Source organism: Herpailurus yagouaroundi, unplaced genomic scaffold, assembly GCF_014898765.1.
Source record: "Herpailurus yagouaroundi ecotype Mexico unplaced genomic scaffold, PumYag 180, whole genome shotgun sequence".
NCBI lineage: Eukaryota > Metazoa > Chordata > Mammalia > Carnivora > Felidae > Herpailurus > Herpailurus yagouaroundi.
This window is the reverse complement of record NW_024412411.1, coordinates 1,762,227-1,787,258: the sequence shown is the minus strand read 5'-3', so window position 1 is coordinate 1,787,258 and position 25,032 is coordinate 1,762,227. Positions and strand designations below refer to the sequence as shown.

The following is a 25,032-nucleotide window of genomic DNA, read 5'->3' as shown; positions in this document are numbered from 1 at the left end:
ATATGCTTCACAGCTCTGATCAATAATTTCATGAATGATTTGGATGAAAATGCAGAGGACCTGCTTACCAAACTGTGGACAGCATAACGTTTAAGAGCTGGGAAGAACAAGATAGTGAACATGGAAGAAACAAGCAAGGTCCAAAATGAATAAAGCTTGTTTCTAGAGTTCTTCTAGCTCTAAGATTCTAAGGGCTAATACGTCAAAATGAAGAACAAAAACCATATAATGAAACCGAACCAACTACCAAGTATAAGATGGAAAAGGAATGGCTTAATAGCAGTTCATGTGGAACAGATCTAGGGGTTTCAGGTGACCACAAATTGCCAGGGAATATATGCCAAAAGGGCTGCTGCCCAAAAAGCCAAGGCAACCTTACGCTTTTTAACTAGGAGTATGTCCAGAATGAACGAGGCAGCAAGCAACTCTACTGTTCTCTGCTCTGTCAAAGCATCCTTAGGGCCCTGGGATTAGGTCTTGAGACCACAATGTACAAAGAATACGACAAAGAAAAGTGGCCATAAGGGAGCAGCCAGGATTTGGTCTAGAAACCAAATTACATAAAGACCAGCTGAAAGCCTAGGATAACAGGCCTGGGGAACTACAGGAAGGCACAGCTATTACTTTCAGTTATCTGAAGACTGTCCAGAGGCCCAGTAAGCTCAAATATTCAGTGTAGTTCTGTGATCAAGTATGACTCCACACATTGCTAGAATACTCTACAGGGCAGAAACTTAGTTGGCAATTGCCTCCTACCACAGCCCTGGCACAGTCAACCTTACCACATGAGGCAGACCATTCCATTGCTAATAGATGTGCTAGATAGTTCTTCCCTGATGCCAACCTGAAAAATCTGCCTTTGTGTACCTTCTGCCTCTGGGTCCAACTCTTGTCCTTTAGAGTGCCACGCAGTACATTTACTTCCTGTTTCTTTCTTTCTTTCTTTCTTTTTTTAAGTAGGTTTCACAAACAGGGCAGAGTCCAACACGGGGCCTGAACTCATAACCCTGAGATCAAGACCTGAGCTAAGATCAACGCCTAACCAACCGAGCCACCCAGGCGCCCGCCCTACTTCCTATTTCTTACAACTACTCTACTAATAACTAAAATTTCATCTTTTCCCCCAAGTCGTCTTCTCTTCCACCAAGAGTCAGTCAAGCAGTAATTTAACACTTACTGAGCACTTACTGTACACCATGCTAAGTAAGGACTGCAGAATCCAGAGATAAAAAACAAAACTTCCTCAAGAACTTAAATCTACTGAGGAGAAAAAACCAATTATAATGCAGTATGATAAGTGCTATAATGCATTAAGCCCTGGTGGCCAAGAAAGTAGAGGAGAAGCTTTCACTCAACATGGGGGAACCAAGTTAGTCTTCCTGAAGAAAGCAACCTTGGATCTCCATCCTAATGGCCTAGTAGGTGTAAGTAGAGAAAGGCATCATGATGAGTGTTCCAAGATAAGGAAACGTGGTATATTTGAGAAAATACAACTAATGTTTGAGGGAGGTGTGAGAAATGAGCCTAAAGAGTAGGCAAGGCTCAGAGAAAGCTGATGTATGCATCACACTTAGGAAGTTTTTATTACAGTCGGAGAAGGAAAGTTTTTCCTTCTCATAGAAAGTGGATTAGCACCACCCTTCCCCATCTTAGTCCACATTCTCTAGCCACATTGTATTCACCCTCTTAATGTGTTGGTCTGATAAAAATCTATAGTACTTTAAAAAAATTTTTAACATTTACTTTTGAGAGACAGAGAGAGGCAGAGTGTGAGCAGGGGAGGGACAGAAAGAGAGGGAGACACAAAATTCAAAGCAGGCTGCAGGCTCCAGCTGTCAGAGCCTGACGTGTGGCCCGAACTCACAAACCTGATCATGACCTGAGCAAGATCATGACCTGAGCCGAAGTTGGATGCTCAACGGACTGAGCTATCCAGGCGCCCCAAATCTACAGTACTTTAAAGATTTCTACGTAGGAGATTTTGCCACTCCTCCATCCCAGGAGGGAATAGCAGTTCAGGGGATAGGAGTTTGAAAAGATACTGTGTTTAGTAATAGAGATGATGAAAGCTTCTCCTTGGAGATCTTTAAAAATAGGATAGATACTTTTCCAGGCATAAACTTACTCCTTCCCCTGACCTCCCTGAGGGAGCTAAGGACTAAGTAATATTAGACTCTGAACAGATGATGAAAACTGAGCTAGAGAGAAGCCAAAAAGCAAGCTGGGCCTGGGCTAGGTTTCCAGTCCCGATCTTCTGTCTCCCAAGTCCTGCCTCCCTGGTACCATTCACTTCTGAGTTTGTGATAAAACGCTGGAAAGGCTGAGGAGGCAATATGATGTAGCCAGTAAAGGGGATGGGGAAGGATGGATTTGGGCAAAAGGGAAAAATCAAGGAAAAATCAAGGGAGTTAAAAACAGAAATGACCATGGCAGAAACTGACAATTTGCTGAAGTTTTTGAGAAACTTCAAAAATTGGCTGAGTGCTCTCATGAAAAGAGTGCTTAACCAAGAATAAGATTTTGGTTTCATATCCAGCTCCCCAATTTAATGGTTATGTGCTCCTGGCAAATCTCTTCAGGATTTTACCCTCTGGTTTACTAATCTGAAAAAGGGAGATATATCCCTGTCCTCACTATCATATGAAGCTGTCATGAGGTTCCAATGAGATATCAGATGAGAAAAGTATTTTTTAAAATACCAACAAATTGAAACTATATGCAGCTTAAGGTAGTATTACTACTGCTGCTGTTATAGAAAAGAACAGTACTCTGACATTGAAATACAGAGAACAGTAGGACCTTTTGTTCCCAAATAGCAGGTAATTTTGACGAAGTTTTTCTTCTTTTAACTTAAAGGATGGACTTGAACTCCTAAGTTACAAGGAGATGTTTGATACTTTTCACAGTGAAACCAGTCGATTGGCATACTTGCTCATAATCAGCCTAATGACTGGCAACATCCATGCTGCTCTAGGACAGCGCTTCTCATAAGGGGTGAATTTCCTCCCCAGGTGACATTTGGCAAAGTCTGGAGACATTTTTGGTTGTCATTACTGGGGGAGGAAATGCCAGTGGCATCTAATAGGTAGAGGCCAGGCATGCTGCTAAACATCCTACAATGCACATGACAGTCCCCCACAAAATAAAGAATCATCTGGCCCAAAATGTGAATAATTTCCCTATTGAGAGACCTGGTCTAGGAGAACAGAGCTAGTGTTTTTCCACTCCACGGTCATGTGTGTCCACTGAAAGGGTGGGCTGCCAACTAGCACCAGTGAAAAACAGAATATTTCATTCATTTGAGAGAAACAGACTTATCAATTAATTCCATCATTCCTCAACATGCCATAAGAACCTTTTTTTTTTTTTTTTTTTTAAAGCTCTGACAGCTAAGCTCAAACAGTTCATGTTTCTACATCTCTCTCCTTTACACAACATTCTCTGGGGAGTTGTTTTGATTCTTTTTCATTCCCATTCTTCGTCCCACAAACATTCTAATGTGTTTAACATGTATATTTTTTTGTTCTTACAAACTATTTTTTGTGCACGTCTTTTGATTTATTAGTTGGCACTAATAAATTTGTTTCTGTTTGTTACATTTTCCACTCAGTACTCTGCTTTTAAGATCCACAAGCCCTTATAGGTAGATCTTATGTGCTGCAAGGCAGCATCATGATTTGGATCCACCACATTTTACCTTTTTATTCAGACACATATACCCAGATTGCCTTCAACTCTTCAATTAACTGCCATAATTAACATTTAAATGAACCCCTTCTCACGTGTCCCTTGAGGCTATGCCACAGGTAGGTATATATTCCAGCTGACTGAATAGTGCCACAGTGCTCTCCATGATGCCTGCCCTAGTCTTCAGACCTATAAAGAACACACAAAAGTTCCTAAAGTCTCTGATACCTGCCAATAGTTGGACATATCCAGCTTTCTAGTTTTTAGCCAATCTAATAGGTGTACAGTGATATCTCACTGCTGTTTTAACACGGTTTTTCTAATTACTAAGGACCTAAATGTGAGACCTGAAAGCCATAATACTCCTAAAAAAAAAACCAAAACCAAAAACAAAACATAGATAGTAATCTCTTAGACATCAGCTTTAGCAACATTTTTCTAGATATGTCTCCTCAGGCAAGGAAGCAAGAGCAAAAATAAACTATTTGGGCTACAACAAAATAAAAAGGTTTTACACAGCAAAGGAAACCATCAACAAAATGAAAAGGCAACTTACTATATGGGAGAAGATATTTGCAAATGATATATCTGATAAGGGGTTAATACCCAAGATATATAAAGAACGTATACAGCTCAACACAGAGGAGGAGGAGGAGGGGGAGGGGGAGAGGGAGAATAAAGTAATCTGATTAAAAATGGGCAGAAGAGGGGCGCCTGGGTGGCTCAGTCGGTTAAGCATCCGACTTCAGCTCAGGTCACAATCTCGCGGTCCGTGGGTTCGAGCCCTGCGTCGGGCTCTGGGCTGATGGCTCAGAGCCTGGAGCCTGCCTCCGATTCTGTGTCTCCCTCTCTCTCTGCCCCTCCCCTGTTCATGCTCTGTCTCTCTCTGTCCCAAAAATAAATAAACGTTGAAAAAAAATTAAAAAAAAAAATGGGCAGAAGACCCAAACAGACATTTTTCCCAAGAAGACACACAGATGGCCAACAAGTACATGAAAAGATGTTCAACATCACTAGTCATCAGGGAAATGCAAATCAAAACCAAAGTGAGATATCACCTCACACAGTCAGAATGGCTAGTATCAAAAAGAAATAACAAGGAATGTGGAAAAAAAAAAGGGGGGGAAGCCTAGTGCACTGTAACTAGGTGCAGTCACTGTGGAAAACAGTGTGGAGGGTCCTAAAATAATTTAAAATAGAAATACCACATGATCCAGTGATTCCACTACTGGTTTCTCACCCACCCACCCCCTAAAAAAGAAACCAGTAATTTGAAAAGATATGTGCAACATCTAAGTTTATTGCAGCATTATTCACAGCAGTTAAGATATGGAAGCAACTTAAATGTCCAGTGATAGACAAATGAATAAAGGAGATGCACTGTGTGGTGTGTGTTTAATATTATGCAGCCATTCAAAAATAATGAACCCTTACCATTTGTGACAACATGGATGGACCTTGAGGGTATCATGCTTAGTGAATAAGTGAGACAGAGAAAGACAAATACCATATAATTTCACTTACATGTGGAATCTAAAAAACAAACAAAAGAACAAACAAGAAAGAGACTCATAAATAATAAATACAGAGAAGAAACTGGTGGTTGCCAGAGGAAAGAAGAATGGGGGGATGGGTAAAATAGATGAAGGGGATTAACAGGTACAAACTTTCAGTTATAAAATAAATAAGTCAGGAGATTGAAAAGCAGAACAGGGGCACCTGGGTGGCTCAGTCGTTTAATGGGGCAACTCTTGATTTTGCTAAGGTCATGATCTCACAGTTCCTGGGACTGAGCTCCATGTCAGGCTCTCTGATGACAACATGGAGCCTGGTTAGGATTCTCTCTCTCTCTCCCTCTCTCTCTCTCTCCCTCTCTCTCTCTCTCTCCCTCTTTCTGCTCCTCCCCATCTTGCACACATGCTCTGTCTCTCTTTCTCTCTCTCAAAATATATAAATAAACTTAGAGGCACCTGGGTAGCTCAGTCAGTTAAGCGACTGACTCCTGCTTTCGGCTAGGGTCGTGATTTCACAGTTTGTGAAATCAAGCCCCGCATCAGGCTCTGTGCTGACAGTGTGGAGCCTCCTTGGGATTCACTGTCTCCCTCTCTCTGCCCCTCCCCCACTTGCATTCTCTCTCTCTCTCTCTCTCTCTCTCTCTCTCTCAAAATAAACATTTATAAATAAATAAATAAAAGTACAACACAGGGAATACAGTTAATAAGATTGTAATAATGTTGTATGGTGACACTTACTAAATATACTTATGATAAGCACTGTGTAATGTATGCAACTGTCAAATGACTATGTTGAATACCTGAAAATAATATAACATTCTGTATCAACATACTTCAATAAAAATTTTAAGGTAATTGAAATATCAAATATAAAAACTAGTCAATAATATGAACAATTGATAGAAGAAACCAAATGACTAGTAAGAAAAAAACACTCAACCTCACTAATAAAGAAATGATTAATTAGATATTTTTACCCTATTAGATTGACAAAGATTATTAAAAATACTGATGATTCCCTATATTCTCTTTAATAATGGGTAACAGCACCATTAACTTCTGTTGGTGGGACTGTAAACTGCTATAACTTTTTGGGAAGGCAATCTGAAAAGATCCATTAATAATTAAAATGTCTATCTTTTGACTAGGCAATTCCATTTCTAGGAATTCATTTTCAGAAATGCTTACACAGCTATGCATATTATATATGTAAAAAGTTTATCATGTATATTGTTATATACGTAAGATACATATGTAAGATTATATATGTAAGATAAAATGTGTATGTAATAAGTGAACTGTTGTAACTGTGATAAACTTAATTAAAAGGTGTCTATCAGCAGAGGTAGGTTAAAATTTTTTAAAAAATCTATTTAAAAGAGGGCTACCTGGGTGGTTCAGTCGGTTGAGCTCCAGACTTTGGCTCAGGTCATGATCTCACAGTTTGTGAGTTCACGCCCCACATAGGGCTCACTACTGTCAGTGCATAGACCACTTCAGATTCTCTGTTCCCCTCTCTCTCTGCCCCTCCTCCACTTGCGCTCCCTCTCTCAAAAATAAATAAACATAAAAAAAATCTATTTAAAAGAATACTATCAGCCTGGGTAGCTCAGTTGGTTGAGTGCCCGACTTTGGCTCAGGTCATTATCTCGTGGCTCACAAGTTGAAGCCCCACATTGGGCTCTGTGCTGACAGCTCGGAGCCTGGAGCCTGCTTCAGATTCCTGTCTTTCTCTCTGCTCCTCCCCTGCTCACGCTGTCTTTCTCGCTCTCTCAAAAATAAACATAAAAAAATTTTTTTTAATTGCCTGTCTTTAAAAAAAAAAAAGAATACCATGCATTACTAATTTAAGTGGATGACATGCTAATATAGATAGGTATTTGAGAGACAGTATTAGGTGAAAATATTGCAGAACCTAATGGATGTCATAAACATATGCATAGAAAATATCTATAAACATAAAGTGTTAATAGCAGTTCTCTCTGGACACTTTCGATTTCTATGTCACATATATATTGTTTGGATTTTTTATAACACGTATAACATTTATAATCAGAACAAAACCAAAATAAAAACAGAACAAAACCTCACCCTGCCTCTAGACAGCTTGGTTTTATCCTCTAAGAACAAAACAAGCCTTCATCTTTTTTGATGAAGGATAGGGAGATAGATAGGGAGATCTCTATCTCTTATCATCCTATGAGGCCCCTAATTATTTAGATAATTATCAAATTAGATATCTAATTTGATAATTAGATAGCTGAGAGGGAAAACTTAAAAGAAGCCCAGTCAGCTACTCCATAAAAAGAAAAATAAAATCACAAAAATCCCTTACTCAACATCCCTGACAGGAGGTTGTCTAAACCATCCCAAAACATAGCCTGTGGGACACCTGGGAGGCTTAGTTGGTTGAGCGTACAACTCTTGATTTCAGCTCAGATCACAATCCTAGGGTTGTGGGATTGAGTCCCATGTAGGGCTCAGCATGGCACTTGCTTAAGATTTTCTCTCTCGGGGCACCTGGGTGGCTCAGTCAGTTAAGCAGCCGACTTCGGCTCAGGTCATGATCTCAAAGTTTGTGGGTTCAAGCCCCTCATCGGGCTCTGTGCTGACAGCTCAGAGCCTGGAACCTGCTTCGGATTCTGTGTCTCCCTCTCTGCCCCTCCCCTGCTTGCACTCTGTCTCTCAAAAATGAGTTAAAAAAAAAAAAGTTTGGGGCGCCTGGTTGGCTCAGTCGGTTAAGCAGCCGACTTCGGCTCAGGTCATGATCTCAAGGTCCGTGAGTTCAAGCCCCACGTCGGGCTCTGTGCTGCCAGCTCAGAGCCTGGAGCCTGTTTCAGATTCTGTGTCTCCCTCTCTCTGACCCTCCCCTGTTCATGCTCTGTCTCTCCCTGTCTCAAAAATAAATAAAACGTTAAAAAAAAAAAAAAATTAAAAAAAGTTTAAAAAAATTAAAAAAAAAAAAAAAAAGATTTTCTCTCCCTCTACCCCCCTCCCAACTCGCGTGCACTCTTACCACCTTCTAAAAAAAATTAAAAAAACAAAAAACAAAACAAAACAACAAAAAAAGCCCATACAGCTGCTTGTGGTAGGAAAATCATTCCTAAGACAGTTCATTTTACTGTGGAACAGCTCCCACTGCTGGAAAAAAAAAATTTTTTTTTAAGTAGGCTCCACACCCAAAGTGGAGCCTAATACAGAACTCGAATTCATGACCCTGAGATCAAGACCTGAACTAATAAGAGTCAGACCCTTAACCAACTGAGCCACCCAGGTGCACTGAAAATTTTTAAATAATATTTAGCTGATATCTACATTCCTAAAAACTCATTACATAGCTTTAATCTGGGCCTTTGGAATTACATAAAATAACAACAGAAAAATATATTAAAGCTTGAAAAGACTTTAGCAGTCATGTACTCTTAACTACTCACTTTAAAGATGAAACATGGGCATGAGGAAACAGAGGCTTAGAGTAATGTGCCCATGGTCCAGTGCTAATTAACAACATTAGAAATAGATCTTATATCACCTGACTCTCACTTCAAGGCATTTTAAACTACACCAAAATTCTATTGTTCAAAAAGCAAAAGAAGGTAACACTTCCTAACTCATCCTATGAGGCCAGCATTACCTTGATATCAAAGGAAGACAAACACATGAAGGGACACACACATGACAATAAAACTACAAACTAACATCCCTCATGAAGATAGAGATAACAATTCTTAACAAAATAACTAGCAAACTGAATGCTGCAGCATATGAAAAGGATTATACACCATGACCAAGTGGGATTTATACCAAGAATGCACCACATGATCCTCTCAACTGATGTAGAAAAAGGATCTGAGAAATCCAACACTCATTCATGATAAAAACACTCAACAAACTAGAAACAGAAGGGAACTTACTCATTATGATAAAGGGCACTTACGAAATACCCACAGCTCATACATTTAAAGATTAAGGACTAAAAGCTTTCCCTCTGAAGGGCACCTGGGTGGCCCAGTTAAGTATCCAACTCTTGATTTTGGTTCAGGTCATGATCTCATGGTTCACTACGCCTGACAGGGCGAAGCCTGTTTGGGATTCTCTCTCTCACTCTCTATGCCCCTCCCCTGCTCATGCACACATGCTTTCTCTTTCTCTCTCTCAAAATAAATAAATAAACATTAATTAAAAAAAATTTTTTTTCCCTCTAAGATCAGGAAAAAGAGAAGGATGCCCATTTCACCACTGCTATTCAACATTGTACTGGAGTTCTATCCAGAGCAATTAAGCAAGATAAGAAAAAAAAAATCCAACTGGAAAAGAAGTCATATATAGAAAATCCTAACAAATCCACAAAAAAACTATTAAAATTAATAAACAAATTCAGCCAAGTTGCAAGACACAAAATCAACACACAACAGCCAGCTATATTTCCATATATTAACAATGAATACAAAAAGAAAATTAAGAAAACAATTCCAATCACAATAGTATCCAAAACAAAATATTAGGAATACATTTAACAAAGGAGGTACAAAACTTATATGTTGGAAACCACAAAACAATGAAATTAAGGAGGATCTTAATACATAAAAAGACAATTCATAGTCACAAATGGCAATACTCCCCAAAGTAATCTACAGATTCAGTTGCAATCCTTATCAAAATCACAACTCCCTTTTTGCAGAAATGGCAAAACTCATCTTAAAAATTAAGAAGAAATTTCAAGGGACACAATAATCAAAACAATCTGGAAAAAGAACAAATTAAGAGGACTCACACTTCCCAATTTCAGAACTTACCAGGTTGCTATAGTAATCAAAAGTGTGGTGCTGAGACTTCCAGGGAAGATGGAATAGAAAGATCCCAAGCTCACCTCATCCCACAGATACAACTACATAAAACCCTTATCAGTGTAAATAACCCAGAATGATCCAAAGACTGGCAGAATGGACTCTCCAGAGCTACATGTAGAGAAAGAGGCCACACTGAACAGGGTAGGAAGGGTGGAGACAAGGTAGGGAGCTACATGGACCTATGGGATTATCCATTGGGATGAACAGACACAGGGAGCCCAGAGCGGGGAGAGAAACAGATCCTCACACTAAGCACCGCAGGCATGGAGAACCTGCATAGGGAAGATGAATCGCTGTAACATTTGGTTTTGAAAATCAGAGGGTCCTACTCTTGTGAGTTCTTACAACCAGCCAGGCTTAACACCTGGAACTTTAAAAATCAGAGGGCTCAGCAGAGCCAGGAGGGTGATAGGAAACCGAGTCCCTGCCCTTAAAGAGACAGCACAACAAACAGCCCTGCAGAAATACAGCACAGAAGTAGCAATTTGAAAAACACCTGTGGTATACAGGAAGGAGATTTATTTATTAATCTCAGAGTACTTGCTGGAGGGCAGGGATCTTTAGGAGACTTCTTCAGGAACAAAGGAGCTTGCTGGCACCATTTCTCTCCTCCACCCTCTAGCCTAGACACATAGATACCTGCAGGAACCAGCACAGTGGCCAAAACTCACTCAACTTGCTAACAGCGGCCCCTGTCCTGTGCTCTCTTGTGGACATGCACCTTCCAGCCAGGTCTCAGGTCTAGGTCCCCTCTCACAGCAAAACTATGTGGGCCTTGCTGGCATCTTGTACTTCACCTCATGTTCTCCTGAGGAAATGCCTCCATCCAGTACTTCCCTGGCTGGATCCCATCCAAAGTAGTGCTATAAGCTCAGCAGTGTACAAGCAGGCCCAACAAGAGTGAGCACCACTCCAAAGTGATTCCTGCCTCAGAGAGAGGGGAAGATAACTATATGTACCAGTCCAACTGCAACCCAAACAGTGGGCTGAGGGCAGACATTTGGTTTGACTGCAGGTCCCACTTATCAACGAAAGCTTCTCAGGGGACAGCACAGAGAAAGCACCCTGCAGTTTGGTGCTACTACATCTCTGGCAAATGCTTCGTCTGACTCACCTCAAACGAAAGGCAGCCCCAGACTGGCCCACTAACACAGAGACCAAACCCTGCCCCAAACAGGCCAAGAGACCCATTGCAGATGACTGGACTAAAGACAAATGTGGCCTAGCCACAACAGTGCAGTGCATGCAACATACACTGGAGACACTCCTGAAGCAACAGGTTCTGGTGAACAGGGTACACTGCACTGCAGGGTACTCCAGAACCTCTTCATCATGAAGCCACTACTTGATCTCTTCAAGATCAAGAGATATAGCTGACTTTTCTAACACACAGAAACAGACACAGAGAGTTAGACAAAATGAGGAGACCAAAGAATATGTCTCAAATGAAAGAAAAAGACAAAATCACAGCAAAAGAGCTAAATGCAGTGGAGATAAGTAATATGCCTGATAATTTACAGTAATGGTCATAAAGATACTCACTGGACTTGAGAAAGAGTGGAGATGTCAGTGAGACCCTTAACAAAAAAATAGAAAACATAAAAAAAGAACTATTAGAGATGAAGAACTCAATAACTGATACTAAAATATACTAGATGGAGTAAATAGTAGACTAGAGGAAACAGAAGAATATATTAGCAACCTGGAGGAGAGAGTGTTGGAAAGCAATCAAGCTGAGCAGGAGAGTAGGAAAAAAAAAAAAAAATGAAGAGACTTAAGAAATTCAGCAACACCTTCAAGTATAATAACATTTTCACTCTAGGGATCCCATAGGGAGAAGAGACAGAAAAGGGGACAGAAAATTTATTTCAGCTATTTAATAATAGCTGAAAATTTCCCATACCTGGGGAAGGAACAGAAATCCAGATACAGGAGGCACAGACATCCCCCAACAAAACCAAGCAAAGAAGGTCCACAACCAAGACACATAGCAATTAAGATAGCAAAAAGTAGTGATAAAGAGAGAATTTTAAAAGCACCAAGAGAAAATAGTTACATACAAGGGAAACCCATAAGGCTATCAGCTGATTTTTCAGCACACACTTTGTAGGCCAGGAAGGAATGGCATGATATATTCATAGTACTGGAAGAAAGAAAGGAAAAAAAAACCCAAAACCTTGCAAAGGAGAATATCTAGCGAGGCTATCATTCAGAATAAAATGAGAGATAAAGACTTTCCTACACAAACAAAAGTTAAAGAAACTCATCACCGCTAAACCAGCCCTACAACAAAAGTTAAAGAGGATTCTTTGAGTAGAAAGGAAAGACCATAAGAAAAAATAAGTAGGAAACACAAAAGTAATAAAATTAATACATCTATAAAAATCAGTCAGTGGATTCACAAAACAAAAGGATATACAGTATGACACCATATACCTAAAATGTGGGGGGGGGAGGAGGAATAAAGAATGGGTTGAAACTTAAGCGACCATCAACTTAACTTAGACTGCTATATGCATAAGATGTTATATATAAACCTAATGGTACCACAAATCAAAAACCAATAATAGATATGCAAAAAATTAAGAGAAAGGAATCCAAAAATATCACTAAAGAAAGCCAACAAGTCATAAGAGAAAAGAACAAGAGAAGAAAGGAACAGAGAGGAAGTACAAAAACAACCATAAAACAAGTAGTAAGTGTTGATGAGAATGTGGAGAAAAAGGAACCCTTGCACACTGTTGGTGGGAAGGCAAACTGGTGTAGCCACTGTGGAAAACAATATGGAAGTTTCTCAAAAAGTTAAAAATAGAATTACTATATGATCCAGTAATTCCACCCCTGAGTATTTACCCAAAGAATACAAAACACTAATTTAAAAAGATATACCCAGGGGTGCCTGGTTGGCTCAGTCAGTTAAGTGTCTGACTCCGGGTTTTGGATCAGGTCATGGTCTCACGATTCATGGGATCAAACCCTGCGTCAGGCTCCGCACTGACAACACGAAGCCTGCTTAGGATTCTCTCTCTCCCTCTCTGCTCCTCTTCTGCTTGTGCATGTTCTCATTCTCTCTCAAAATAAATAAACTTAAAAAAAAATGGTATATGCACCACTATGTTTATTGCAGCATTATTTACAATAGCCACATTGTGGAAGCAGCTCTAGTGTTGATCAAAAGATGAAAAAAGATGTGGTGTACACACACACACACACACACACACACACACAGGAATATTACTCAACCATAAAAAAAGAATGGGACCCTGCCATTTGCAACATGGATGGATCTAGAGAGTATAATGCTAAGTGAAATAACTCAGTTTTAGAATGATAAATATCGTATGATTTCCTGGATATCCATATGCAAAAACATGAAGTTAGACCCTTACCTCATACTATTTACAAAAACTCAAAAGAGACCAAAGACCTAAAAGTAAGAGCTAAAAGTATAAAACTCTTCAAAAAGCACATAAAGATAAAAGCTTACTTAGTAATCTTGGATTTGGCAATGGATTCTTAGATATAACACTAAAAGCACAAGCAACAAAATAGAAAAATAGGTTTAATGGAGCACCTAGTGGCCAGTCGGTTAAGCATCCGACTTTGGCTCAAGTCATGATCTCATGGTTTGTGAGTTCAAACCCTATATTGGGCTCTATGCTGACAGCTCAGAGCCTGGAGCCTGCATCAGATTCTGTGTCTCCCCCTTTCTCTCTGCCCCTCCCCTGCTTGCACTCTGTCCCTCTCTGTCTCTCTTAAAAATAAACAAAAAAATAGACTTAAGGGTGCAAACTTGGAACAAGCAGTAAAAAAAACCACAGAGATCTAATGCAAAGTATAATGCATATGGATAACAATATTGTAATATAATCATCAAACCTGCTAAGAGACTCAACCTTATTTCAACCACTAAAAACAAGGATAATTACATGATGTGATAGAGATGCTAAATGTTGTTATAATAGGAATCATATTACAATAGATAAATGTATCAATTAACATGTTGAACACCTTAAATGTAACCAATATTACATGCCAAATATATTCATTCAAAAAGGAAAAATAAATAAATTGGACATCAAACTTTAAAATGTTTATGCATCAAAGGGCACTATCAAAACAGTAAAAATGCAACCCACAGAATGGGAGAAAATATTTATAAATCAGATATCTAATAACAGTCTAGTATACAAACTATATAAAGAACTCTTACAACTCAATAATAAAAAGACAAAAAGGAAAAACAAAAACCAGTTAAAAATAGGCAAAGAGATTTCTCCATGGCAGATATACATGTGGCCAATAAATACATCAAATTATCCTCAACATCATTTGTCATTAGGGAAACACAAATCAAACCACAATGAGATACTACTTCATGCCCACTGGGGTGACTATAATAAAAACGAAAAAAGAAAAGAAAAGAAAAAAGAACAAGTTGTTGTGAGAATGTGGAGAAACTGGTTGGCTCAGTCGGTTAAGCACTTGACTCTTGATAACTGCTCAGATCCTGATCTCACAGTTTGTGGGATTCAGCCCTGTATTGGACTCTGTGGAGTCTGCTTGGGATTCTCTCCCCCTCTCTGCTCCTCCCCCACTCAAAATAAATAAATACACTTAAAAAAAAGAAAAGAAAAGAATGTGGAGGAATTGGAACCCAATGCACTGTGGGTTAGAATGTTAAATGATATAGCTGCTATGGAAAAATGTTTGGCAGTTCTCAAAAAGTTAAATAGTTCTACTCCAGGGTATACCCTGCACTTCTACTGCGGGGGCATACCCAAGAACTGAATACAGGTGTTCAAATAAAAGTTTATAATGAATGCTTGTAGCAACACTATTCACAATAGCCAAAGGGTAGAAAGAACCCAAATGTCTATCAAATGATGAACGGATAAACAAAATGTGGCATGCCCATACAATAGAATATTATTCAGCCATAAAAAGGAATAAAGTACTGATACTAGAACATTGTTGAACCTTGAAACTATTATGCTATATGAAAGGAACCAGACAAAAGGCTACATATTGTATAATTCCATTTGTATGAATATCCAGAATAGGCAAATACATAGAACACAGATTAGTGGTTGCCAGGGCCTGGTGGGAGGGGGAAATAGGAAGTGATTGCTTAATGGATATGAGGTTTCCTTTTGGGGTAATGCAAATGCTCTAGAATAGCAGCAATGGCTGCCCAACACTGTGGATGTACTAAAAACCACTGAATTATATACTTTAAAATGGTTAGAACAGTGAATTTTGTTATATGAAATTATTCTCAACAAAAATACAATTCTATCCCTCTTCTATATGAAATAGTATCTGAAAACATTTTTATGTCTTGAGCTCTTCTCTTAGGAGTGGAACCAACAATAGCCACTAACAACATTAGCTTTAGAGTTTACAAAACACTGTACCATACAATTTTATATAACTTTCACAACCCATGAGGTAGCTATCACTCCAACTTATACAGGCTCAGAGAGATAGAAAATCATAGAGCTAAGAAGTGAGAGAGCTAAAATAAATAAAATAAATAAAATAAAATAAAATAAAATAAAAGAAGTGAGAGAGCTGACTACTCAAGTCAGACTGGGATGGCTCCATTTTATTAACTGCCTCCATGGCAGACAGCTCCAACATCTGATAAGCTTGAAAAAGGACAGGAGATGTCACTGTGTACAACGTTCTTGGGCAATTTTCTTCTTCCAAAGTTAGTATTTTTTTTTTTTTTTACTATTTTTTTAAGTTTATTTATTTTGAGAGAGAGAGAGAGTGGATGCGAGCTGGGAAGGGACAGAGAGGGAAAGAGATTCCCAAGCAGGCTCTGCACTGTCAGCACACAGCTAAATGTGGCGCTCGAACCCACGAACCATGAGATCATGACCTGAGCTGAAATAAAAAGTCAGACCCTTAACCAACGGAGCCACCCAGGAACCCCCAAAGTTAGTATTTTAATTAAAGCGTAAGAATATCCACTGTACACAAGTTAATAAAAGTTTTTAAAAAAACAATCTAGATTACTGTGTAACAGCAGCATAAAGGAGGACATTGCAGATTTCCTTTTCTAATTTTTGAAATATAAGGATTTAAGTTTCTCAGTTCAAGATATTTTATTTTTTTAAATTTTTTCAATGTTTTTATTATTTTTATTTTTGAGAGAGACAGAGTGCGAGCAGGGAAGGGGCAGAGAGGGAGGAAGACACAGAATTGGAAGCAGGCTCCAGGCTCTGAGCTGTCAGCACAGAGCCTGATGCAGGGCTTGAACTCACAAACTGCGAGATCATGACCTGAGCCAAAATCAGATGCTTAACTGACTGAGCCACCCAGGCACCCCCAAGATGTTTTATAATGTTAGCATGTCGCTCACCAGTGAAGTTCAGTTTACAAGGTATGGCAGTAATGAGATAACTGTGCATGTTCCTTATACAAATGACTTCGTTAAATTAGTCACATTTCCTTTAAGGATTAACTAATGAATGACATCAGTGGTTTTCTAACACTGGTGAGTCCTATGTTTGTTCCTGAGAAGCAGAGGGTTACCCAACCCTATATCAAGCAGAGCAGCCTCTTAATTGTTTTCCACACTGGGTTGTTCCTTAAGATACTATTTGAAGACAGGATTCCACAGCTTTAAAAAAAAGTACTTACTGAAAACCACTATAGTACATACATGTATTCTCACTTCCTTTAGAGGTTTTTAAAAATCTCTGCAGATTAGCCAGCATTACATAATTAAGATTATCTTTAAATACCAGCATAGAAATACCAAGGGGGTTTTCATTCTACACTTAGTTTATGAGTGGTCTTATTTTTCCCGGCTCATTTCAACCATCTTGGTAATCCCCATTTTATAGAGAAGGCACTATAATCATACACTGAAAAACAAGTGACTTGTCTCAGGTATCAGGGCAAAGTATGACCAGTGTCCAGACATGGAGCCACACCTAGGTGGCTTAGCCTGCTGGATGGTCTCCAGTTCAAAAAGCCTTGGTGTCATGTGGTCACTTAATGCACTGTGACCTGAAGGTACAGATGTCTCTATTTGTGGTACATGTAACACTTGAGCTGGCTATAGGCCAGTAAGGTTCAGAACCTGTGTCTGTTCAAGGGCAAAGATTAGCCTCTCTTCCTCCTATGCTCTAGGTGACCCCTCAGTTCCCTGGTTGCTTTTTGCTTCAAGCAACCTATAGTACAGCAGAAATTATGAAACAGGAAATAAAAGACCTGGATTCAAATCCTGGCTCTATTAGTATTCCCTTCATTCCTCAATTCTCTGGGCCTCAGTTTGTTCATGGTACTTACCTCATGGGCTATTAGGAGGATTAAATGAGATAGAGCAGTTCATATCATGTGAGCTACAGACCCCTGGGCATGTCTGGCCATAATACCAGAGGTATGAAAAAGCATATAATTGAGCAAAAGAACCACTAGGTATTAAGATTAAAAACCCTGGAGTAAAATTGTTTGGGTTCAAATAATGGTTTTATCACTAGAGCAAGTTACTTAGCCTTTGTCTCAGTTCCTCATTTGTAAATGGAGAAAAAATTACCTTACTGGATTATTATGGGGATTAGCTAAATCTATGCACCTAAAATACTTAGAATATGGCTGGCATAGTAAGAATTCAATAAATACTAGCTATTGTTACCATTATATATGTGATTGTATATTCTTTACAAAGTATTATCATGTGGGTGTTTGCCAAGTTTTTATGTTAAAAAAGGGTTGCCCATGAAAAGATTACAAACTTCTAAGAAAAAAATCCAGTACACTACACCTGCCATGCCCTAATCCACAGTAATTAAATCTATGATTTTAATCTTTTCAAACCTATTGAGACTTGTTTTGTGGCCTAACATCTGTCCTATCCTGTAGTACAGTCAATGCGCCCTTGAAAAGAGTATGTATTCTGCCGTTGTTGGTTAGAGTGTGCCCTTTGGGTCTGTTAGGTCTAATTAGTTTTTAATGCTGCTCAAGTCCACTATTAAGTATTGATATTCTATTTGGTTGCTCTTTCCATTACCAAAAATAAGGTACTGAACTCTTCAACAATTATTGTACAACTGTCCATCTCTCCCTTCAATTCTGTCAATTTTTGCTTCACATATGTTGGGGCTCCTTTGTTAGGTATGTATGTGTTTATAATTATTGTATCTTCTTGTTGGATTGAACCTTTTATCGATATATAATGTCTTCTATGCCTTGTAAATTTTTTTGATTTAAAGTCTGTTGGTCTGATATTTAATAGCCACCCCAGCTCTCTTTTGATTATCATGTGCATGGAATCTCTTTCTCCATCCCTTTATGTTTAATATCTGTGTCTTATGAGTCTCTCATGGTTGGTTTTTTTTTTAATGTTTATTTATTTATTTTTTGAGAAAGAGAAAGAGAGAGGGAGGTAGGGAGGGAGAGAAAGAGAAAACACAAATGGGAGAGGGGCAGAGAGAGAGGAAGACACAGAATCTGAAGCAGGCTCCAGGTTCTGAGTTGTCAGTGCAGAGCCTGACCCGGGGCTCAAACTCACAAACTGTGAGATCATGACCTGAGCCGAAGTTGGACACTTAACTGACCAAGCCACCCAGGCACCCAGATTTTGTTTTGTTTTTGTTTCTTTTTTAAGTTTATTTATTTATTTTGAGAGAGAGATAGCATGCACATATGAGCAGGGGAGGGGCAGAGGGAGAGGGAGAGAGAGAGAATCCTAAGCAGGCTCTGCACTGTAAGCACAGAGCCTGATGTAGAGCTCAATCTCACAATGAGATCATGACCTGAGCCAAAATCAAACGTCGGACACATAATTGACTCTTATTATACCACCCAGGCACCCCTCTCATGGGGTTTTTTAAACCAGTCTGCCAATCTCTGCCTTTTAATAGAAGAATTTAAACCATTTAAAGTAATTACCAATAAGGGAGGGTTTCCTTCTGCCATTCAGCTATGCATTTTCTATATGTTTTATATGTTTTGTTCTTCATTTCCTCAACTATTACTTTTTTTTTTTTTTTTTAATCTAAATCCTACCTGTAGTATTTACTCGGAGGCTTGGTCTTCCCAATAAAGTGATCACCTCTCCCTCTATTTGAATAGTTTGTAATGAACACCTCCTCATGAATCTGTCCCAAAATGTTTACAAGGGAAGACCTACCTTTTCTGGCCATGGAAGTAGCCTTAGGTTCTATCCCTAGTTTCACAATCTGGATTACTTGCCTCTTCAACACACATTTGCCATACGCTCTTCACCATTCATATATAAAGTTTATTACTATTGTCCATTCCCCACCTATATGTGGCCTGGGTTAGGCTGGACCCCAGAATACTAAGGGTCTTTTGATGAATGTCATACAAAGAAGTGAGAGGCAAAGTAGCTTACATTGTAGGAGCGGGGGTGCCTCTGTTTCCACTGTACCAGGAGCAGCTGGGCCACCACCAAAGTAGCGATGAGGATGAGGACCATTTCAGCGTGCATGGCTTCATGGCCACGGTGCTTGGCATGCATGCGTGCGTGCTCAACCCTGAAAGCCAAACAGATGAGGTAAGGCAGGTCAGGGATGGTGTGATGGTAAAATAGCAATGCTTTCCAGGGATACCCCACGATCCCATAGCTCAGAACATATTCTTGTGCTTTGCAGCTGCAAGGTACTGTACAAATTAGAGGATAGAAAAATACACATCTTAGAGAACAGGCATTGGGGGGTAGAACCAGAGCTCTGTGGGCCCCAGTCAAAAACTCAGCTACTGGAGTTAAAGGTGGGTTGTCTGCTGCCCACCTGCAAGAGCAGAAACAGCTGACACCTTTCCTGTAGGAAAGAGGTCCCAGGTGAAGCCTGTAGTCCCTGCCCATTTCAGTCCTATTTCAACCTGTCACTGGAAGGAGAAAGTAACCCAGAGAAAAGTTTATAGCTATAAAGTCTCATAATGCTACTCAGTGATATTATGACACCAATTAAGAAGTAATACTGCAGATGTGTACTAATTCCAGGGTTAAAGTCTTGCTTTATTTGTCCTACCCTCTCTGTCAGGACCAGGGATTCTGAAAGCTAGTTAATGCCTGAAAAATCTGGACTGCTTCAACTTTATACTAATTCAACAGTGACTACACCATCAGTGTCCACGGGTAAATAGCCTCCTCAAGGGCTCAAGGAAGAGTACAACCGAAAACTCATATAATCTAAGGCAGGCATTCTCTGGTCCAGAGGACTGGCAACAAGTGATTCCCTTGGCCAATATAGGCAGAGCTTCCTCTAAGAATGCAAAAGAGTCAATCCTACCATTCTGGGTCAGAGTGAGCCAACACAGAGAAATAAGGAAGGAGTTAGAAAACTAAATATAAATACAGCCTGTAGTCAGGAGCTTTTATGCAAATTCTCCATGCATGGGGATATTAGGGAGAGAGGGATAGGACAACATAAATGGTATCTTCATAGAGTTCCCAGGAGCAATGAGAGACTATGCAAGAAGAACCCAATGGGATGAATTACATAAGAGATAAATGATAAAGCAAAAAGTTAATTGTACAATCTAGATGGTGGGTATAAAGGTGTTTACTGTGTAATTCTTTCAATTTTTCTGAGATTTTTCATAATAAAATCTCAGAATTTTATGAAGAAGAAACATGGTAGGGGAGTGGGCAGCCAAATGTCAGCAGCCAGCCACAGCACCTAAGGGTTTATCCTAGGTGGGAGAATCTGACAAAAAGAAAATATGGAGTATAAGTCAGAAAAACTTAGGTTCAGACATCCATGTGGCCTTGGCCAAGAAAATTCACATCTCTACATCACAATTTCTTCATTTGTCAAAAGGAGTCCATATCTTTGCTGCTTCCCTCATAGGGTTGTTGTGAGGAGAAGCTAAACTAAAAGGGCAAAGGGCATTTTAAAAACCTAAAGACTGTGGGGAGTTATAAAGATAACAAGACATAAATTTCTTATTCGCAGACAGTATATGACTGAATGGATGTACACAACAAAAAATCAAAGAAATATCTAGAAAATACCAGAGAAGATCTAGTTCAGGTTCCCACCCAATGCAAACATTATCTTTATAATATTTGTTTGAATACTTCCACTGGCTGAGAACATCTGTCTCTTAAAGTAGTTAGGGAACTATGTGTCTGGCACATTGTAGGTGTTCACATGTGTTATGAAGAAATAAAATTCCAATGTTTTAAGGGCAGAAGTTCACTATACCACAATTATTAAAGCTGTATTGGGGCGCCTGGGTGGCTCAGTCGGTTAGAGCTTCCGACTTCAGCTCAGGTCACGATCTCGTGGTCCGTGAGTTCGAGCCCTGCGTCGGGCTCTGGGCTGATGGCTCAGAGCCTGGAGCCTGTTTCCGATTCTGTGTCGCCCTCTCTCTCTGCCCCTGCCCCATTCATGCTCTGTCTCTCTCTGTCTCAAAAATAAATAAAACATTTTAAAAAAAAAATTAAAAAAAAAAAAAGCTGTCTCTGATAACGAGACAAAATATCTATCTATAGCTTCAATCCGTTGGACCTAATCTTATACTCTGGAACAACAAAGGATATTTTCACTCTTCTTACCCAGCGCTGCTCTTTCAAAGATTTGTCATGATCTTATTTAAAAACAAAAACAAAAACTATCCTCTTCCTACTATCACTTTTCTGTGCCCTTTTAGGCTAACGGTTCTTTTCAACACTATTCATATAATGTGAAAACCATTAAACCTGGTTGGCTTCTTCTAGACATTATCTAGCTAAAGATCTTCTTAATATACAGTGTTTACAACAAAATCAATGTGGACTCAGTGAAGCAGAGCACGGTGGAACTATCACCACCCTAAAGCAGATAATATATTTTTAGAAACATCTTCCAAATTTTGGAATGTTTTGATAGCTGAGGTACAAAACTAGTACATATTAAGCTTACAGTCACCTAAAATCTTGCTGGGTTTGTCATATAAGTTGATATCTTTGCAATTCTCCATTTTTATAATCTAAATGAAGGGGGGTTTTGCACTATTAATAAAGTCTACATGGTTGATTTCAGATCATTGGTCAGCTACCTTGTGAAGTTTGTGGGGTAAGCACTCTGAAAGTTCTTTACTGATGAGTAATCATGACAATATTTGTTGACTCACTCTGGTTACAAAACATGTTAGTAGCAGAGTTGATATCAGAAGACACATCTCTCATTTTTCAGCCAGAGCTCTCTGCCCTGTTCATGGATAATGATATTAATGACGATAATCAACTGGAAAGCAGGTGAACACTTACTGGAAGCTTACCACATGCCAGGCATTGTTCTAAGATTTTCACATATATTAATCCCCACAACTACTCTATGCGGTATAGGTACTGTCGTAATCTTCATTGTGCAAACTGGTAAAATTAAGGTAGTAAGAAACTAAGTAACTTGCGGAAGATTGCACAGCTAGGAAATGGCAGAACTAGTAGTGTTCAAACCCAAATAAATGGTTTGGTGCAATTACCTATTTACTCCCCAGGACTGAAGGAGCTACTCAGGAGTGACCCAAGTACTGGGAAAGATCCCAAATGACCTGTCTTACTGGTCAAGAGTCACTGCCTCCCCACAGCCAAGTTAGCAAAAGGGAAGATATACAACTCTATTAGTAGGATTAATTTATAGTTTCCAGCCTAAGGGGCCCACACTGTTACACTTACCTCCATTGCTCCTCTGGGGAGAGTTCCGACATATCAACCTGTAGAAAGACACCACAAGAAAAATCCATTACTGTCTGAGAACTATCCCTGCCCAACATAAGGTGCTCATATATTCATCATTATCTTCAAGGAATTACAAGAAGCTTTCAAGCGTCGTAATCTGTATGGAACCTTCCCCAATACTCTATTTCCCACTGATCTCTCCCTTCTCTAACCACTTACTTTGTCTCATGTCTATGACTGACAGTATATTGTATGTATATGCAAGGCAATGAGGATAGGAGAGTAACTCTAACCCCTAAGATGTTCACAGCCTTGTCAGGAAGTCACACATATATACAGAAAATTTCTTTATTATATGCTGAGGACTAGTTAGAGAAGAATAAAGAAATGGCTTCTGATCCAATCTAGGGTGTTATAGATTGGCAAGACTTCCCAGAGGAGATGTGAAATATCATCCAGATGAAAAAATAAGAGAAATAAATGTTCCAGGCAAAGGGACTAACATAAACATGAAGGAATAAAGTTGCACAGCATACAAATAAATGAGTATGGCTAGAGCAAAAAGTATGAATCAGAATTAGTGGGAGATGAAGCTAAATAAAATATTTTGTCATATAATGCTGTTTGAGTCTAAATGGCTTTATGGCATCAGGCAAAACATTAGACTAGGGTGAACTAAGCTTCAGTCTCTGCTCTGTTATTAACTAGTAGTATGGCCTTCCAACTTCAAAGTTCTGGTTCTATTTGTTAGTCTTGTCCTTTTAGAACAGGGTTTCTCAGCCTTGACATTAGGGATATTTGAGACTGGTTCATTTTTTTGGTGGGGTGGGGAGTTCTCTGTACACTGTAGGATGTTTTAGCAGCATCCCTGGTCTCCACCCTCTAGATGCCAATAGCATCTCCACAGAAGCAACAATGTCTACAGACATTGTAAAATGTCCCCTGTGGAAAGAAAACTGCCTCCAGTTGAAAACCACTGCCCAAAAATAAACTCTTTGAGTTCAGGACTCAAGTCTTCTGCTTCCTTGCAGCCACACAAAAGCATACCCAAGTGTCAGTACATAAGTCAAAAACATTACTTTCATACATTCTTTTACTGACCTGAGCTGAAAATGTTTCTTGATGTCGAGAGGAGAGACAATTCTCAAATGTATCAATCAACAAATATTCTTTTAGTACCTATGATGTTCAAGGCCCAATTTCCCACTGTTCCTATGATAATTTCAGAAAAGTACTTTACATGGAATGTTTGATTTAAAATGGGCAGAACTCTCCTACTGAGTCAAATCAGCACATATTTACCAGGCATCCTTTTATGTGTGTGTATTGTGTACTCCCATCACTCTTTAGGGAGGGCTTTCTGATTTCTACATGTCCCAGCTAAGTTAAAATAAAACAAAACAACAACAACAACAACAACAACAACAACATCTCAAGGCTTCACCCAGCCAATCAGGATAATGAAGTCAACCACCTCCTCTCTTTTCCTAATTCACACAATGCCTCACAGAATATATTCAGGTGTCCTGACTCAGGCTTTCATCTCCCCCAGAAAAAAAGAGGCCCCAGAGTATCCCAGAAGGTCAAGTGGATATAAGAAATGGAAATGCCTGGGGTGCCTGGGTGGCTCAGTCAGTTAAGTGTCTGACTTTGGCTCAGGTCATGATCTCAAGGTTCATGAGTTCGAGTCCCACATCAGGCTCTGTGCTGACAGCTCAGAGCCTGGAGCCTGCTTCGGATTCTGTGTTTCCCTCTCTCTCTGCTCCTGCCCTGTTCACACTCTGTCTCTGTCTCTCAAAAAGTGAATAAACATTTAAAAAAAATTAAAAAAAAAAAAAGAAAAGAAATGGAAATACTCATTTGGGCAATACCTGAGCAGACAATTAAGGACCATATTTCTAAAGAAACAATCCATATGGTTTCACACTACGTATCAAAACTCTTTTCCTTTTTTCCAACTTGAACCTGCATCTTGCCAAACCAGTCTGTTCATTGTCCCAAAACACATGGGTCTCATTCCTGTCTCTAGCTTTTGCATATCCTTCCTTTTGATTGCCATGTCTCCCTCTCTTTTTTCCCATCCAAGTCCAACTTGTCCTTTGAGGAACCAGCTGCAATTTCACCTTCTCTGGAGAAGCCTTCCCTGATCCTCTAGCTTAGTGAATTTGGCCCTCTGGTTTTCTCAAGCATGGATTTTTCTCCTTCTCACTCAAAGTGTGGTACAAAGGCTAGTGTCAACTTTATCTGGGTGCTTGTTAGAAATGCAGAATCTCAGGCATCACTCCAGACCCACTGAATCAGAATTCTTAAAAAAAAAAAAAAAAAGTTTATTATA

The 25,032-nt window shown here is 39.4% G+C and overlaps 1 protein-coding gene across 3 annotated transcripts in view; it reads right to left on the bottom strand.

Annotated features, from left to right (window-relative positions):
• RNF121 (ring finger protein 121) overlaps positions 1-25,032 on the bottom strand; it is a 91,390-nt gene that overhangs the window by 38,653 nt on the left and 27,705 nt on the right. For all 3 annotated transcript variants that reach the window (XM_040489201.1, XM_040489200.1, XM_040489199.1), the window contains exons 2-3: positions 22,695-22,732; positions 19,425-19,566 (exon numbers count right to left, since the gene is read on the bottom strand). In XM_040489201.1, the coding sequence (XP_040345135.1) occupies positions 19,425-19,566; positions 22,695-22,732 (180 nt within the window). The remainder of the gene's footprint in view (positions 1-19,424; positions 19,567-22,694; positions 22,733-25,032) is intronic.